This window comes from Cynocephalus volans, chromosome 11, assembly GCF_027409185.1.
Source record: "Cynocephalus volans isolate mCynVol1 chromosome 11, mCynVol1.pri, whole genome shotgun sequence".
Taxonomy (NCBI): domain Eukaryota; kingdom Metazoa; phylum Chordata; class Mammalia; order Dermoptera; family Cynocephalidae; genus Cynocephalus; species Cynocephalus volans.
In genome coordinates, this window is record NC_084470.1 from 127819296 (window position 1) to 127838244 (window position 18949).

General features: G+C 38.0%; 1 protein-coding gene across 4 annotated transcripts in view; it reads right to left on the reverse strand.

Moving 5' to 3' along the window:
- Nucleotides 1-18949, reverse strand: part of NEK7 (NIMA related kinase 7) — a 149877-nt gene that overhangs the window by 71422 nt on the left and 59506 nt on the right. For all 4 annotated transcript variants that reach the window (XM_063114471.1, XM_063114470.1, XM_063114469.1 and 1 more), the window contains exon 2: nt 13644-13728. In XM_063114471.1, the coding sequence (XP_062970541.1) occupies nt 13644-13700 (57 nt within the window). In that variant the 5' untranslated portion in view covers nt 13701-13728. The remainder of the gene's footprint in view (nt 1-13643; nt 13729-18949) is intronic.

An 18949-nucleotide genomic window follows, 5' to 3' on the forward strand; every position in this document is an offset into this window, starting at 1 on the left:
TTCTCCCTCTGTACACTGAGTTTCTCAAAGGAAGAGACCAAGTTTCTTTTCAGCTTTGTATCCAGATGCTATGAAGTAGACAATAAAAATGTACTAAGTGAATGTATTTGAGGTAACTTAATAAATGTAAAAGACTTTGAATATATAGCGCACAACTGAAACTGGCGATAGGCTGTAAGTAGAGTCTAGTAGAGGAGAGGAATAGTGTAGGGCAAAGAACACTGGACCTACAAAGCAAGGCAACCGCCTTCTGCCTCGAACAAGTTCCCAACAGGTGAACTCAGGAAATTCTCTTTAATCCCCACTATTAAAGGAGACTTTAAATCATGGTCCCTGTTAAAGCAATAGGGGAAGTACTGAACATCGTGCTTCAAACTGATCTTGTTGCAAAGCCTTATCGAGGCATGGTTTTACAAAAGAATCCACTATAGAAAAGGCACAGGTTCTGGAGCAAGGTCTGGGCTCAAATCCCAGTTTTTGTGCTCAATATCTTCCTGAGCTGGCAAGCCACCCAAACCTGTTTTCTTCTTCTGTAAAGCAGGGATCAGCCTACCTCAAAGAACTGTGTCTGAATGAGATAATAAATATGAAGCACCTAGGACAGAGCCAAGCACATAGCAAATGCTCAGTAACATTTAGGACTTTCCCTTCCACAAGAGTGCCAGCAGTAACAATGTTCCAACATGCCACACTCACGACAGGGCTCTGTGTTTGTTGATCCTCCTTCATGCACTCTAGTTTTCAATACTAAAATTCTTTAGTTCTTATTTCAATTTTCTTTTCTAATCCCTCTTTCTCTGGGCCACAAATGGAGTCTGACTCTCTTGCTAGATTTCCCATAGCATACTTAGTAAGAGTTCTAAGTACCGCCCAATCCTGGGAGCTGTCTTCCAACTGGGATACCTCATTTATCATGTGGATTATCTTCCTGACTCATCAATGGAAATAGCCTATCCCCTTAATTATAAAGCTATTTGAATGACAACATAGTACAGTCGACCCTCCATATCATTAGGTTCTGCATCTGCGGATTCAACCAACTGCAGATGGGAAATGTTAGGGGAAAAAAAGTGTCTGTACTGAACATGTACAGACTTTTTTTCTTGTTATTCCCTAAACAATACAGTATAACAACTATTTACATAGCATTTACATTGTATTAGGTACTGTAAATAATCTAGAGATCGTTTAAAATATACACGAGGATGTGCATAGGTTATATGCAAATACTATGCCATTTTATATCAGGGACCTTGAGCATCTTCAAATTTTGGTATCCTTGGGAGGTCCTGGAACCAATTCCCCACAGATACCAGGGGACAACTGTATATCTAACTATAGTTATACTGTCCAAAGTCCTTTTAATAATTATTGGGGGGGGGGGTATGTTTTAATACATGAAACCATGTTTGATGGCAGTTAGGTTTTCTGGTTGGAACACACTTAAAGTTAAAAAATCAAAAACTAAAGAGCAGAATAACTTGTCCAAGGCCCATAAACCCTATAGGTTTGAAAGTGAATGCTCTGTGACAAATGAAAACTGAGAGAGCACATGGCTAACCGGCACACAACATCTTTTAAAATTACTAAATAAAGATTATATACCCCACGTAAGTATTTTCAAACAGATTCACTTTTGGAAGTTTCAAAATATAAGTAACATGGACAACATAAATACAAGCCTACTTAGGTAGTTCTTAAATATTTAATTTCTTAATTACTAACTGCTATCATCCACAACTCCTCACTTAATGGGAATAAGTAAACTAATCTTAGAAGGATTTATATTACATTTTTGTGGTAAATTATTAAGTTTAGGCTCTTGAGATATCCAAATCTACACACTAATAGGCCATATTATGAAAGTATTCTGCGAGCTCAGAAACTTAAAATCAATTTTCAAAATCACATATGACAACTGAGGAATCAAATCCCAGAGTGAATGATAACACCTTAAATGTTCTGGGGTCTTATTAATGAATCTCTTGTTGATCTGAGTGAACTCTAAATACATAACATCAGATCTTCCTAACTAATTGGAATTATTCTACATGCCAGTCTATGTTTACTGTACTTCCTTCACATAAATACTTTTCATTTTAAAATAAAATTTATTCTGTGTGACACTGGCTCTTTTTCTCACAGGTGCAGACTCCTTACACAATTAATAATTTCCTAGAACTAAATTAATTTCTTTAACCTGCTCTAAATTTGAAGGCAAGGGCATTTACTGAGCAATAATTCAGGATAACATTAGGATGATAATTCTCTCTGGGGAAATAAGAGTCACAGCATGAACTTGACAGACTCCCCAGAGAGAAAATTATGGCATGATAATTCCTAGAGGTACCGTTATCAATGATTTAACGTACAAGCCAATATTAATTATAATATTTAACACCATTAATAAGATTTTCATTGTTATTGCAAATTCATATCTTATAGTGATAAGATTCACATTACCACTTAAATAAATGACTTTATATTTTATATTTATACTGTTGAATTTCTCCAAAATTTAAAAGTTACAAAATTTTAAGATGTCTTTAAATTTTATTTAGCAATAAAGCTCATGCTGTGATCTTTTATCTTTAAAAAGATGTTACCCACTTCCAAACTACACATACCGGAATATCCTTTCCAACAATATCTAACATAAGTCTGTCGTATATTATTTTCTACAGACCTCACTGGAAACCAAAAAAGACAAACAAACATACAAAAAAACATGTGCCAGCAAGGCCTAATTATTTGTGCTTCTACCCATTTAAAAAATTATTTCCTTAAAATTTCTTTATTCCAAAAGTAACCAATTTCTAAATATTCCAAAGTGTCAGACTTACACTTACAGTTTAAACAATATGCCCTTAATCATTATAACTGGCTTTTTATCAAACAAAAGAGGAAATTCACTGTAGCATAAGAAAAATGAGTGAATAAATATAACCAATTATCTACTTAAACATTTACAAGACCCTGGTATTTATAGCATTTAATTATCATTAATTATATTACTCAGCATAAAAATTACTATATCCAAAATAATGAAACCAAAAATACTGACTCTCCTAGGTTATCACAAGCAGGATAAATAATGACATAGACACTCCCATGTCCTCTACTTCCCCATGAACACCAGCTACACCTGGTAAATTAAATACAAAGAGAAAACGCCTCTTCCCAAAAGAGAGACAGAGAAAGACAGAGAGAATAGAGGTTTTTTAAAAAAATTTATTCATTTATTCCACAAATATTGATGGAAGAGTTAAAAATAAACAAAATAAACAAAACACAAAGACAATAAAAAGATAATAAACAAATACATAATAGCATGTAATATTTATTCACCATATTTAAGTACTATGCAGAGAAATAAAATAGGGTGATGTGATAGAAAATGAGTACATGGTTTTTTGTTTTAGATTGGGTAACTTACAGATGATCTTGCTAGAAGATGTAACATTTACACTGAGATTAAAAGACAAGAAGGAAAGGGAAGAACAGCCATAGCAGAAAGAACAGCTGTAGAAAATGTCTTAAGGAAGAAATGAGCTTGATGTGTTCGAGAAACAACAAAAAGGACACTGTGGCTGCAGTACGGTGGGCAAGGGACAGTGGTGAGAGATGAGATTAAAGAGGTAAGCACTGACAAAATCACACAGTGCTTTGGCAGCAAGAGGAAACAAGCAGTTTGGGTGTTAAGCAGGGGAGTGCTGTACTGTGTTCTGATATACATTTTACAAAGATAAGTAAAGATGCTTCTCAGAGAAGGAATTGGGAAGGGGAATGAGTAGAGCAAGAGTGGAAGCAAGAAGACTGGACAGAGGTAATGGACTTGGCCTGAGGAGTTACAGCAGGATCAGAACGTGATTATGAGGTAGAGTCAAAAGACTTGCCAATGAATTGAATATGAGGAGTGAGGGACAGAGAGAAATCAAGGATGACTCAGATTTTCAGCTTGAGTATCTGGATGGATAGTGATACCATTTGCTGGGATAAATAAGGTTAAAGGAGAAACCATCTGGGCAGAAGGTTGGTAATAGAAATGTAATAAAGGACATAATATAATATTTTGAAAAGCAATGCGTAGAGAAATCTGTGCAAGACAATTATTGGCAGCATGTTGTCACTGTTGTCGTCATCATCATCCTCATCACCAACATTCGATGAGTGCTAACTACGTGCCAAGCACCCTACTGAAAGCTCATATCAACTTTATGAGGCAAAACTATTATTCTTCTCATTTATCAATAAGAGAACTCAGGCTTACAGATGTTAAATAACTTGCCCTCCATTACGTAGCTATGGAGCAGGGGAACCAAGAATTGACCCTGGACAACCTGACCTCAGAGCTGTAAGCTACCAAGCCAGACAGCACCCTTCTGTTCCCTCCACTCCTCCACATATTCCTCCCCACAAATGCTGGTCCCTCACAGGGCGCCATCCTCAGCCTCCTCCTCCATTCCCTAGCACTCTTACACTGAATGAGATTTAGTAAAGAAAAAAAAAAGGACACATATGTTGCAACTTATTCTACATAAATGTGACTAAACAAGGAATGTTTATCAAAATTCCTACATTTGAGAAGTTCGTTTTATAAATATTTAGTGAGAAAGGTACGTGAGACATAACCATAATCACATGACAAGACCATAATATTCACATAATGATATAAAGGAAGACCAAATATAAAGGTATCCCAAATGTAAAATGATGTCACTGACTTCTAACAAACAGGTTAGAAGGGATCCATTCAACGACGCTCTTCAAAATGGCTACCATGGAAAGCTACGGTCTTACCCCTGGAAGGCTTCCACGATGGAAAATAGGCTTGGAACTCCTCCTTTAGAATTGGAATCAGAGCTAGTGAACCGTATGAAAATTACTGATCTCATTGAAGAACATATCTCATTTTGGTCAGAAAAAAGAATACCAAGACTATTTACCTTATTAACCAAGTAAATACTTGGCTCCAAAGAATTTCGGAATATTTCAAAATATTAAATTCACCCTCAAAAATAGAATGAGTTCGTCACTGTGATTATAAAAACTATATTTCAAGCTTTAAATTCAGTATCAAATAAAGCTGGAAAACTATTTTGATTAGGGTCAGCCTCATCTTTGCCCACATCACTCTGAACAGATTGTTGAAATAGATATTTCTGAGAGCAGACAAGAGAATCCTTACTGTGTTCTCATTCTTTTCAAAATCATCTAAATTTCTTAAGGCATTTCCTTTCAAATATGAGGAGATCTCACTCCTAAGTATGTAAATACGAGCAATCAATCTAAATTCAAAGATAACACAAACACACTTTAAATATCGTGAAATCGTTCCTCCTTTGACAGCTTTCTCATTACTACTCTATGCCACACAGTCTTTTCCTAAAATAACTCTAAAGTAACTGAATTCTACATAAAATAACTTAGTATAGTTAGACTGACCAATATTTAGCTGAAGAGGAAGAAATTAGATTAGCTTTCAGTTAGAGATTACTTGCACATTCAACAAACACTTATTGATTAGCCATTATTGCAGCGCTCACTGATATACAAAAGTGAGCAATGTACTGCTAGTATAGTGCACTCATATATTAGATGCATACTTAGTGTAATGAACCATCCATAATCACTATTTTTCTCACAGTAATCTTTTATTGTCTTCCAAATTATATATTTCCTTTACTATAATATTTTCCTTAGGATCTCTATCATGAAACCACTTTTGTAGGTAACATACATTATAATGAACCTTTATGCTTATTATGTTCCATTAGTGACTAAATCTCCTTAAATACCACCTGAGACTATCACCTTACCACCTTAGATTTGGAGATGAAAGAAAGCATGATATAATCAAGATATGGCTGAATATGAGTCCAAAATAGAGAACAGCACAAAATGCAGCTGGAGAAGTATAAGGAGATCAGATGATGCAGTCTTCTAAATCATATAAAGAAATGTAGAATTCATCCTAAAATCAATAAGAAGCCAAAAAGAATAAGAAAAGGAGTATAATAAAATGTATACTTTAGAAAGATGACTCATCCTGCAATGTAGAGAATGAACTAGAAATGGCAAAATGAGAGGTAAAGAGACCAGTTACAAAGCTGTTGCAGTAATCCAGGCATAAGGTGACAATAATCTAAACTAGAGCCATTATAGTCAGAATGAGCAAAATTAGCAGATTCAATAGCTACTTAGGATAAAATCAAGAGAATGTGGAAATTGCCTAAACATGAGGTATGAGATTCCCTTGTTTCTAGTTTGGGCAACTAGATAGATGGTAATAATAATTACAAGCGAAAGTGCGATTTGGGATAGAGTATAATAAATTACATCTTGAAGACAGAGTTTGAGGTACCTATAAAAACAGCAAGAGTCACAGTAATTGGGGAGATAAGACTGGCCCAGTAACGTATGAGGAGCTTTCTCAGTGAAAGCTGAAGAAGAACTGGCTTGGAGTCAGACAAACCTGGGTCAAATTCCAACTCCACCACTTACTAGCTATGCGACCGTGAGCAAGTGATTTAGCCTGAGCCTCAGACTCCTCATTTGTAACATGTGAAAAATAATGCCTTATATAGTTTCTGTTAGGATTAAATGAGACAACATATTTGAAATGCTAAGCACAGAGTGGGTGAGTTAGAAGAACTCAGTCATCAGTAGGTACAGGTCGTGGTGGCAGCAGTACCACTACCTAGGATGAAGGTGACTTGAGAGTGAGCCAGGTGGTCAGGTTTTCAATTAATGTGAAGGCTAATCAGGAGGTCAGAAGATAGTTGCAATAAAGAAGGTAAAGTCCTTCAGCTGGATGGCACAAGCCAAAAATCTATGGTTCCCCACCCCAAGAAAAACAAGTAGTGGCCTAGAAGAGGCATTGTGGATGGAGAAGGTTCCTGCTCCTACCTCCTGACTCCTGTGGTATCATAAAGACAGAATAAGTAGCCTCCACTTGAGGGAGTTACAGGGGAAGCAGTGCCCTAAGGGGAAGGAGGTGGGTTCCAGATAAAGCAAGGAGTTGTGGGGGCGGGGGGGAGGGGGGAATTCAATAATTAATGGAGGAAGGGAAAAAAAAAGAAATGGAAGATATAGGTGGATACATGTATAATTAAAAAAGAAAATCTGAAGATATTTATATATTTTAATATTCACTTAAAAGGTGTTACTTGAAAGAAAGAGGATGAATGAGTTGAAACCAAGTTTGCATTCATTCAACAAATATGTTTCTGGGGGCTCAGGATAGAGTTTATATCCTGAGAGAAGAAAAACAATGAACAAAATAAAAGGTGATAAGTTGATACACTATACGGAAAAAAATATAGCAGGGAAGCCATAGTGCGTGGGTGGGAAGGTTCAATTTTCATTGAGTGATCAAACCAGGTGATATTTAAATATATACTTGAAGAAAATGAGGGAGCAAGCCTTTAGGAAACTACTGAAAGGTTTTAAACAGACATGATTTGACTGAAATTTTATTGGGGTCACTGACTGCAGTGCTAGGGGCAAGGGTAATGCAGAGACCAATTAGGAAGCTACTGCTATAAGACAGGTAAAAAATTAAAGTAACTTTGACCAGAGTGGTAGCAGTGGAAGAGGTAAGAAGTGTTCCAATCTAAATATATTTTGAAGATAGAGACCATGGCATCTCCTAACTTTAGATATGAGATGAGAGAAAGAAGAGAAAGTCAGGGATGGCTCTAAGAGTTTCAGCCTCAGCAACTAGGAGGACAGACTTGCTACTAACCAAGATAAAGAAGACTGTGGGAGAACAATGTGGGGGAAATATTTATAGTTCAGTTTCGGACACATTAGTTCTGAGACACGCAAATTTCACACCGAGTAGGTAATTATATATATGAATTTGGAATTCAGGGCAGAGGTCCAGGTTGAGAAATATTTGAAAGCCACCGGCATAGAATCATGATCCTGGAAGAAATCAAGAAGTAATAAAGGGTAAAAGTAGAGAAGTATAAGAACTGAACACTGGGGCTCTCCATTATAAACAGGTTCAGGAGGTGATGAGAAATCAACAGAGGAGGGACCAGTGAGACAAGAGAAAAACAAGATTCCTGGAAATCAAGTACAGAATAGAAAGAATAAGATCAAGCCTATCAAATGCAGCTAAATAAGACGAGGCATGAGAACTAACCACTGGATGGAGTAACACTAGGTAACTGGGACTCTTGACAAGAGCTGATTACGTGGCATCCTGGGGGAGAAAGCTTACTTGGAGCAGATTTGAGAGAGAAAGAAGAAATGGGAGACAGAACTATACAGAAATCTTTCCAAAAATTTTGCTGTAAAAGGGAGCAGACATATAAGTAACAGCTAGAGGGAAGAGTAATTTCAAAGGCTGTTAGCTGTTAACTACTTTTTCTTTGGTTTGGTTTTATAGGAGAAACAATAGCACAGAAGTATGTTAATAGGAAGGACCTGGTAGAGGGGGCTAAAGTGGGCAGGGGACAGAGATGGGATCTAGTGCTCACGACAGGGTTGGCAACAACAGAAAAGGCAGACCACACGAGCAGAGTCTGGAGGGGGACGCCCGCCATGGGCAGACCACACGAGCAGAGTCTGAAGGAGAACGCCCGCCATAGGGAGACCACACGAGCGGAGTCTGGAGGAGGACGCCCGCCACGGGCAGACCACACGAGCAGAGTCTGGAGGAGGACACCCGCCACGGGCAGACCTCACGAGCGGTGTCTGGAGGAGGACGCCCGCCACGGGAGACAAGAGCGGAGTCTGGAGGAGGACGCCCGCCACGGGCAGACCACAAGAGCGGGGTCTGGAGGGGGACGCCCGCCATAGGGAGACGACACGAGCAGAGTCTGGAGGAGGACGCCCGCAACGGGCAGACCACACGAGCAGAGTCTGGAGGAGGACGCCCGCCACGGGAGACAAGAGCGGAGTCTGGAGGAGGACGCCCGCCACGGGGAGACCACACGAGCAGAGTCTGGAGGAGGATGCCCACCACGGGCAGACCACATGAGCGGAGTCTGGAGGAGGACGCCCGCCACGGGCAGACCACACGAGCAGAGTCTGGAGGAGGATGCCCACCACGGGGAGACCACACGAGCAGAGTCTGGAGGAGGATGCCCGCCACGGGCAGACCACACAAGCAGAGTCTGGAGGAGGATGCCCACCACGGGCAGACCACATGAGCGGAGTCTGGAGGAGGACGCCCGCCACGGGCAGACCACACGAGCAGAGTCTGGAGGAGGATGCCCACCACGGGCAGACCACACAAGCAGAGTCTGGAGGAGGATGCCCACCACGGGCAGACCACATGAGCGGAGTCTGGAGGAGGACGCCCGCCACGGGCAGACCACAAGAGCGGGGTCTGGAGGGGGACGCCTGCCATAGGGAGACGACACGAGCAGAGTCTGCAGGAGGACGCCCGCAACGGGCAGACCTCACGAGCGGTGTCTGGAGGAGGACGCCCGCCACGGGGAGACCACACGAGCAGAGTCTGCAGGAGGACGCCCGCCACGGGGAGACCACACAAGCAGAGTCTGGAGGAGGACTCCCGCCACGGGGAGACCACACGAGCAGAGTCTGGAGGACGACGCCCGCCACGGGCAGACCACACGAGCGGTGTCTGGAGGAGGACGCCCGCCACGGGGAGACCACACGAGCAGAGTCTGGAGGAGGACGCCCGCCACGGGCAGACCACACGAGTGGTGTCTGGAGGAGGACGCCCGCCACGGGGAGACCACACGAGCAGAGTCTGGAGGAGGACGCCCGCCACGGGCAGACCACACGAGCGGGGTCTGGAGGAGGACGCCCGCCACGGGCAGACCACACGAGTGGAGTCTGGAGGCGGACACCCGCCACGGGAGACCACACGAGCAGAGTCTGGAGGAGGACGCCCGCCATAGGAGTCTGTGGAAGTTCTCTTCTGATTGCTTTAGTTTTTTCAGTGAAATTGGAGCAAGGGCATCGGTTGAGAGTGAGGATGGTGAAGGATATGTTGGGGGTTTGAGGAGAGAAAAGATATGAAGTAGGAAAAAAGATATTTGGGAGTGAGGACAGTGGGAGTAACTGGACTAAGGATTTGATTGGTGAGCAACATTATGGTTCATGGCCATGAATTAACACTATGGCAAGAGTCTTCTTTCCTCAAAACAGCCACTGCTCATTCTCTTGTATCTACATCAATAAAGTTATTCAATGAAATAAGTTATTATAAGAATGTAACATCTAAATTTCTATAAAGACTTCCAAAATTAGAAGTTCCACTCAACTTCACAGGATAAATACCCTGGCAAAAACAGTTTATCACAAGGAGCAAGTTGAATGACCCTTATTTCTCAAAGAAACTCTGGAAGATAAGCTAGAGAGACAGGAAGGTTAATATCATCATGTCCAAAAATCTTACCCACTCAAGAGTTCACTGGTGGCTACCTTCCTTCTGACCCACAATGAACCCTAGTTACTACCCTAAACATGCTACAAGGTAAACTTCATCTCATCTCTTCATGCTCAGTCTACAGAAATGCAAAATCATAAATGGACTGTAGTTTGCACTGCTTAATAGAATAGTCAGTCTACCCTACTGGCTGAGTGAGAAGACTTCAAAATAAGATTCTCATACTTTCCAAGCTATAAAAATAAGGAATGTCTGTTTTTCTACCAGTAGATCTGAGATGTCTTCCCTCTTTCACAGATAGCCAAAATATTACACAATTTTCAAATTTACAAAAAAGGAATAGAAAAAGCATAACCTCTAATCATTATTACAATTAAAATTAATCCTCCCTCTATTAACTCCCAGAAATTCTTACAACTGCACTGTAATTATAATTGTTTTGTATTTAATTTTATGACTAAAAAAAGTGAATGTACCACAACCTTCTTCACTCAATGACCATAAATCAAAATACTCACAAAATGCTAGTTGTAAACTTCCATTGTTTAAAAGTAGCCTTATAGTAAAAAGTAAATATTTTAATATTTCTCTGTCACCACCTTTTATACAGTCTGAATTAACAATTTTTTAAAAAGCTACATAGGACAAGAATCCTTTCAGTACCTTCTAGACCGTAGTGGAAAGAATAAAGGAAGGAAGGTAGGAAGGAAAAAAGGAAAGCTGATAGAAAAAATTACCCCTAAGTTTAAGATAATGATGGTAATGCAAAAAACATTAATAAATCTTACATCCTAAAACGTCAAAAAAAAAAGGAACTCATAGTGTACTAAAACTGAATGAGACCACATGTTATGCATTATAGGGTTAGGGTATTCATCTTGAAATAAGAAAAAAAAAAAGGATATGTCAGGAATATACATCACTCATCATCATAACAGAGAATTGGTATTTGACACTTAGCTGACTTCCTTAGTTTTCTGCTTATGTCCAGATTTACATTACAAAAGGGAAAGAAGTCACTGGGCTAACCATACGTTGTCATATCACCCCCATTATTCAGGCCAATGGTGTGGAACCAAAACAAAAGAAGGCTGTCAACCCCAAGCAGAGGCTGTCCTTTCCCAGTCTTTTAAAGTAATGCTACTGAGAACAGTAGCATTTTTCAAAGACCCAATAAGCAATAAAGCTTATAAGTGCTTGTCAGGTTATCTTTCTTTCACTGTCTCACACTGTCAGTCTGCATGCAGAGAGGGAGACAAATCCTTCTCCCTTCCCCCACTTGCCACAAGGCAGCTAGAACCTGGGATGACACTTGCCTATTTCCAACAGGGAAAGAGGTGCACTCACACAGGAGCAGCAGCAGGAGGCATAAACGAAAGGAACCGTGTGAAAAGACACGCAGAACCACTTCTGTAATTGTGGAGTTTACACTGTGTGCCAGCCCCATGTCTCACAGGGAAACAGCTACTTTCGCTTTTACCTCCTACTGCCACTCCAACCTTTTCTGGTTTTTTTCTTTAAAACATAGGGCAGTTCAAAACTGTGAATTTCAATATCATAACATGAAGTATGTAATTTTTAGAGTGGTTCCTTTATCATCTTCACTAGAAACAATATGAAAGAACAGTGTCTGCTTGTGTGTGTAAAACTGGCACTAAGATATGTTTATATCTAATAAGAAGAGGTTGCTTAAGATATGTTTATATCTAATAAGAAGAGGTTGCTTATTATAATCTCAATAATACAATTTATGGCCATAAAACAAAATATAGATGGGACATTTGAAAAAACAATCTTGAAATTAAAGTACTGGCTCTCCTTTAAACACATGGGTCTCTTAAAACAGAGAATTCAGATAGGTATAACAAAGAAAAGCAATGTAAAATTAAGTAGAGGGCTAATTTAAACGTTAATTTTGAATCGTCCCTGGTTGATTTCAATGACAAATTCTTACTGAGCCCCTGCCACATGTGAGAAATTGATGTGCCACAGGTACATAAGACACAGTCCTTTCCCTCAAAAAGATTTTAACCTAATAAAAGAGAGAAGGAAAATGCCCATATTAAATAAATAAATAAATAAAACAGAAAGTGTCAGAAATGTCAGAAGAGAGATGCAAAGAATACATCACCAAGTTTCCAAGGAAAGATACAAGTACTGCATTCAGAAGATCAGACAAAGCTTCAAGGTAGAGATGGCATTTTAGATGGTCCTTGAACAATGAGCAGGATTTCAAAATTAGGAGCGGAAGATGGAAGGTGCAAAATGAGCAAGTCACAGAAGCAGAAAAAAATCGTGTTTTGAAGGCAGTATTTTCTGAACTGTGCTTCTGGGAGAAGTCCACAGAAGCACTAAAAAGAAGGATTCCATAGACAAATAAGTTTGGAAAACACCACACCTATATCACTTTCATCAAGATTCACAATGCACATTAGTACAGGAAAGACACTGAGGAAGTACTGCCATAAAGCAACTCTTTAGCCAATGTCTCCTGAACCTATTTGACCACAGAACTCACTTGAAAGAACATTCATCAATTCCTCAAGCACTTTCAGAAATGTGAGTATCATCCAAGCAAAACTGGGACAACACGGCAAGCACAGTATATTTGAGACTACGATTATTTTAGAATGCCTCAAACACCAACCTGAGAAACAGTCTTCATGAATTACAGCAATAAAAATGAGGTAGTGCCCCACTTAGGCACACTGTTATTTTAAACATGTCATACATTACATATTGAGCTTTATGACAGGCATTCATAAGGAATAATGAATTTCAACAGTTTGTGTACATTTTTTACTTAAACATTCTTTTTATTTCATTTTATGGTACGAGAAACAAACAATGACATACGCTACTAATCAGAGAGAGAAAAGAATAACGGAAGGCAGCTGTGGGCAAGGTGAGATCAGCCCACCAAGGCAGAGGCCGGTACAAAACACACAGGTACCCCCAAAACCTGGGCGCAGCCTCACCTCTTATTTTTTTCTTCCCTCCCTAAGTCTAACATTAACCCTTAAAGCCTATTGGTCACATAAATAAAGTTAAAAGCTACTGCTGCCCTTTTGTTTTCATGTTTGTACATGAAAACTAAGCACTATAAAACAATATTTTAAAACAGACAATTCTGATTAAAACTTGGAAATTCAAAATTAGCCTTTTCTGGCTACTTTACTTCCTAAAGGAACTGTAAATGTACTATTTCCTTACTCACACATATTTAATATAGATATATACACTTATGATCACCTCAATTAGAATACATTACCTGTGGTTGGAACTGAGGAACAGGTGGCCCTTGCATTCCTTGTGATTGCTCATCCATTGTCTGAAGCAACAGGAACTTTAAAACTCTGCAAAAATATAAAGTTGAAATTTAAATAATGTAATCATTACCGATTCATGTCAGTCATGATATGCCTGGCACGTGAATTCAAATACTGGAGATTTACCTGATGCTTCAAAACTTATTCATTAAGATATCTGTCATTTGCTCTGTCATAAGCTCTGTTCAGCTCACACAAATATTCACTGTCTCAACCATTTCTACTGCTCCAAAGTAGCATTATATGCTTAGAACATCCTATCTCCAAGATGAAATTTTCTTTTCCATTCTGCCTTGTAGATCAAAGACACTTCCCTTTATCCTGCCCGTGAGGAGAAGGTAACTCCCATGGAAAGCTCCCTATAATCGTGCTCAATATTTTACATCCCTAAAATGCACTGTATCTTCATATTCTAAAACGATTAGTGCTTTTATTCTTTTGTCCAACTGTAATGCTTATTATGATTTTTAGGTTTAAACTTAAAAGGCCAGTCCTCATATGAGAGTGTCTACTCTTTTATGCATGCTTTGTAATTATAAAGCACTCATCCATTAATTCAGTAAACATAAGCTGATATGCCAGGTACCACAAAAGACTCAAGAACTGAAATATATATAAGACATAGCCCTTGCCCTCCAGGAGCTATTTTTGCACTGATTCTACTCAATGCCAAGTGTTTCTAGGTTCATTGTTAATGTTCTACAACTAAAATCTTGTGAGTCAAAATTTAGAGTCCCTTTAAATGGGATTAACTGATAGAGAAACTAAAACACATCTTTGCTTTATTATACTCTTTATATCCTTTCTAAATTTTTCTTTATTTTAACATTTACTTGTACATTATCTGTGGGGTACAGTGTGTCATTTCAATAGATGCATATACTGCACAATGATTCACTTAGAGCAGATAGCATAGTTATTATACTCCTTAAAAAGCAATAAAAATATTCTGGACGTGGATCATTTGTATTGCACCTATCTTCTTCCACCGTGTGACTTATCTTTTTAAAACCTTCCTAATGGTGTCTTTCAATTAACTAATGAAAATAAATTCATAATTTTAATGTAGTCTAATAAATCTTTTTCTTCATGATCAATTCTTTGCATATTACTTATGAATTCTTTCCTGAAAGTGAAAAAATACAAACTGTTTTTTCTATTCTCTGACACCACAATCAATATAGAAAACTTCTGAGACCAGTGACCAATTTTCTTGGGGGGGGGGGGGGAGTTCCCCACACATCAAGCAATTCGTTCTGTAGTGGATTCCTGCTTGGTGTCCTCTAGTTCAATTGACACCATCTACCCAGAGGTAGCTCAGATCCCACAGGTTAAAGGTTCAGTCCCCAAGACTGCCCCCCACTTCAGATGTCAATTTCAAGCCCTAGGTTGTTTCACCTGTGCCTCTGGTCAACCAGCTCTAAATTGGGGGGTTGCCCACAACCCCTCCTTAGGTTTAATTAATTTGCTAGAGTGGTTCACAGAACTAAAGGAAACACTTATATTTACTGATTTATTATAAAGGATATTACAAAGGATACAAATGAAGAAATGCATAAGGCAAGGTATGGAGCTTGCATGCCCTCCCTGGTTGTACCACCCTCCAGGAACTTCCCCACATGTTCAGTTATCAGGAAGCTTTCCGAATTATGTCCTTTTGGATTTTTATGAAAGCTTCATTACATAGGCATGATTCATGCATGGACAACTGTGTAGAAATGTGATTGGACAAAAAGGATATAATCTAATACTAATAGACTGAGTGGGGAAACCAGAGGCCTGTCTTCTTGCTCTCCTAGTACAGCATTTCTTCTTCCAGGTCATACGGCAGGACCCTTTTTGAAATGGGGGTCTTATCACCTACAACCAGTCAAGTTAGAACAGAGAATTTCTTTACAGCCAGCTTCAAGACAGAAAGTCAGGGGAAGATTAGGTCTTGCCTTGGAGAGCCAGGAACCATGGACAAAACATATATATCTGTTACAAAAACACAGATATGTGTACTGTAAGTTCTCTTATATTGTTTTCCAATGTAAGATTTATTATTTTACCTGTCATATTTAGATCTACAATCCACTTGGAATAAAATTTTTTGTATGATATAAGACAAAACCAATATTTGCTTTTCCTTATGGATATCCAATTGACCTCAAATCATATATTGAAAAAATTATCTTTTACCATAGTGCACTGCTGCTTTGTCATCTTTGTCATGTATTAAGTGACTCTGTGTGTGTCTCTATCTGCACTTTCTTTTCTGCTCTTTGTCTATGCTAATACCCATACTGCACTACATGGGTACCCACACAACAGTCTAGTATGTGTATTAATGCTACTGTACATAATTACAGTATTAACTACTATGGCTACATTATGAAGTCTTGGTATCTGCTTAATTATATATCTGATTTTGATATAAATTTTAGAGTCTCCTTGTTTCAATAAAACAAACGACGGGATTTTGATAGGGATTACAATGATTCTATAGATCAATTTGAGGTGAACTGACATTTAATAACATTGGATCTTCAAATCCATGAACACAGGATATCATTTATTTTAGGTTGAATTTCTTTCAATAATGATTTTCAGTTTCAATATACTGGTCTTTCCCTTTTTTTTTCCCCCGAAATTATTTCCTTTTTTATATTTTCTGATACTGTCGTAAATGGTGGTTTTTTTCCATTCGATTTTCTGATAGTTTTTGGTGTACAGAAATACAACTGATTTCTGTATATTGACCTTTTACGTTGTACACGTACCAAACTAATTTATCAGCTCAATTAGCTTTTTTGTAGATTCTTGCCTTCTTGCACTGGCTAGTAGAACCTCTAGTACAATTAATAGAAGCAGAGAGCAGACATCCTTTTCTTGCTTATCTTAGGAAAAAAGTATTTAATCTTTCACCATTAAGCCTAATGTTAGTTGTACATTTTTTATAGATGCCTTGATTTATCAGGTTGATAATTCCCTTCTATTCTTACTTTGTTGAAAGTTTTTATAAAGAATATATGTAAGATTTTTATGTGCTTTTTCTGTGTCTACTGAGATAATTATATGGTTTTTCTTTTTTAATTTACTGAAATGTTAAATTATGTTGATTCTTTTATTTTGTAATGTTAAACTAGTATTCATATCTGGGATGAACCCCAATTGGTCATGATAAATAATCAATCATTTTCATATATTATTGGATTCAATTTTATATAGTATTGGATTCAAGGAGAGAAGAAGGGTGAAGGAGAATCCTAGTAGTAGATTGGTTACCTTTTAGCATGAAATCCAGTACTAAAATCAGCATTTCACATCTGTTGTCCCACAGATATTCTCACAATATACTCTGAAAAAAATGGTCTCTTGGTCAAAGATCTCTGTGAACTACTACCTGTTATATGAATCTCTCTTAGAGTCATAGTAAATATTAGCATACTAAATGACCCAAGCAGGTCTGCAATTAAAAAAAAAAAAAAAACACTTTAACTTATTTAATCACAAAATGCTTTCTCTGTGTAATATTTTTAATTTATTTGTTTATTTTTATTTTTATTTATTATTTATATATTTAATTTTATCTTACTTCTCAATATACATTGTAGTTGATTTTCATGCCCCTTTACCCGTTCCTCTCCACCCTCTCCTCTGTGTAGTATTTTCAAACATCCCACAGACTGACTGATCCAAGGAACACACTTTGAGAAATTCTGTGCTAGGTTATAAAAAAGTGGTGTCACCAACCTTACTGATATGGAACAATGTCTAAGCAAATAAAATTTTGAAGGAAAGAGGCCAAAGTAAAAGAAACATAAAACTCAAATAAACCTAAAGTGATTTAATCTAACAATCTGCATAAAAGAGAAATCACTTCTACAGTATCCAAGACAGAAGGTCAAAGAGTCCATAGTCGGAAAATAAAATTCTGTATAAAATTCTCATATTGTGTATAAGCTGACTAAGTACAATGAATAAAAGGCAATGAAATTTTCTGTGCATAATATCTAACATGGTTCCATGCATCACTGGATTCTTAATGCTACTATCGAAAGAATAGGTCAATGTTTACATTTTGATTTCATACCATTTCTTATCATGTCTTCAAAGACTAAAGACATTTATATTTTATCTCTTTTTACTAATCCCTTCATAAATGAGGCAAAAACGCATTTTAATATATGAAATGTATTTAATATGCATTCAGTCTTCTAGATTATAAGTTCCATGGTTCAGGAAACTATCTGTATCATGTACAGCTGTATTCCCAGTACTTGGGTCACTGCCTGGCAATAATAGGTGGCTGAACAAATATTGATTTAATGAATGAATGCATGCATGCCTATCATAAAAATATCAAATAGTTATTGCTACAAATAAAATATAAAGTCAATAATGGGAAAAACTATCATCAATTTAACAAGCTTTGTAACCAATCTTCAAGCAAAAAAAGGCTGCCTGAAGAAGATGCTGCCTGAATTGGCTTTTAAATAATGAATAGGAAAAGTTAACAAGGCTCAGATGAGCCAAGGGAAGTGAAAAATTCTGGAAAGAGGAAAGAACCCATCAAAATACTCAAAATTATACAGCACAATATCACATAAGTAATTTAAAATTAAAGTTGGTGGGTGGTGGGAGATAGGTGGGAAGTCAGTAGCAATAGATTAGTCTAAAAACATAGATAGGTGTGAATTCATGAAAAAAACCTTTTATGATATCTACTTTATCCAGTTGTTATCAGGGAGCTAATGTGGGGTTTTAAACAGCTAAGAGAGACAGAAGTTCACTATTTTTGAAAGACAATCCTTCCAGCAATGTGACAGAGCAGAGAAGGCACAACTACAAGCAAAGAGAGCAGTTAACAGGCTACTGCAGTAATCCAGACAATAGACGGTGAGGGTCGTCACCAGGGTCCTCTTATTCCTCCTCTACTAGCTTTCAACACAACTGACTAAACCACTTTCCTGGAATGTTCTGTGATCTCACATTCTCCTAGCTTTTCTCCTATATTATAGCCACTATTTCTAAGTTTCCTTTTCTATCTAACTTATGTGCTGGGGTGCTCTACATATTCTTCTTTTACAAAAAATAAAAAATAAAGTTACATTCTCTCAAGTCATCCCATCCAATCTCAAGTCATCCCATCCGGTCTCAAGTCATCCCATCTAGTACAGCTCTGAATACTCTCCATACATAATTACTCTGAAATTTATGTCTTCACCACAGACATTTGGTTCTTGGCTCTGAGCTACAAACACCT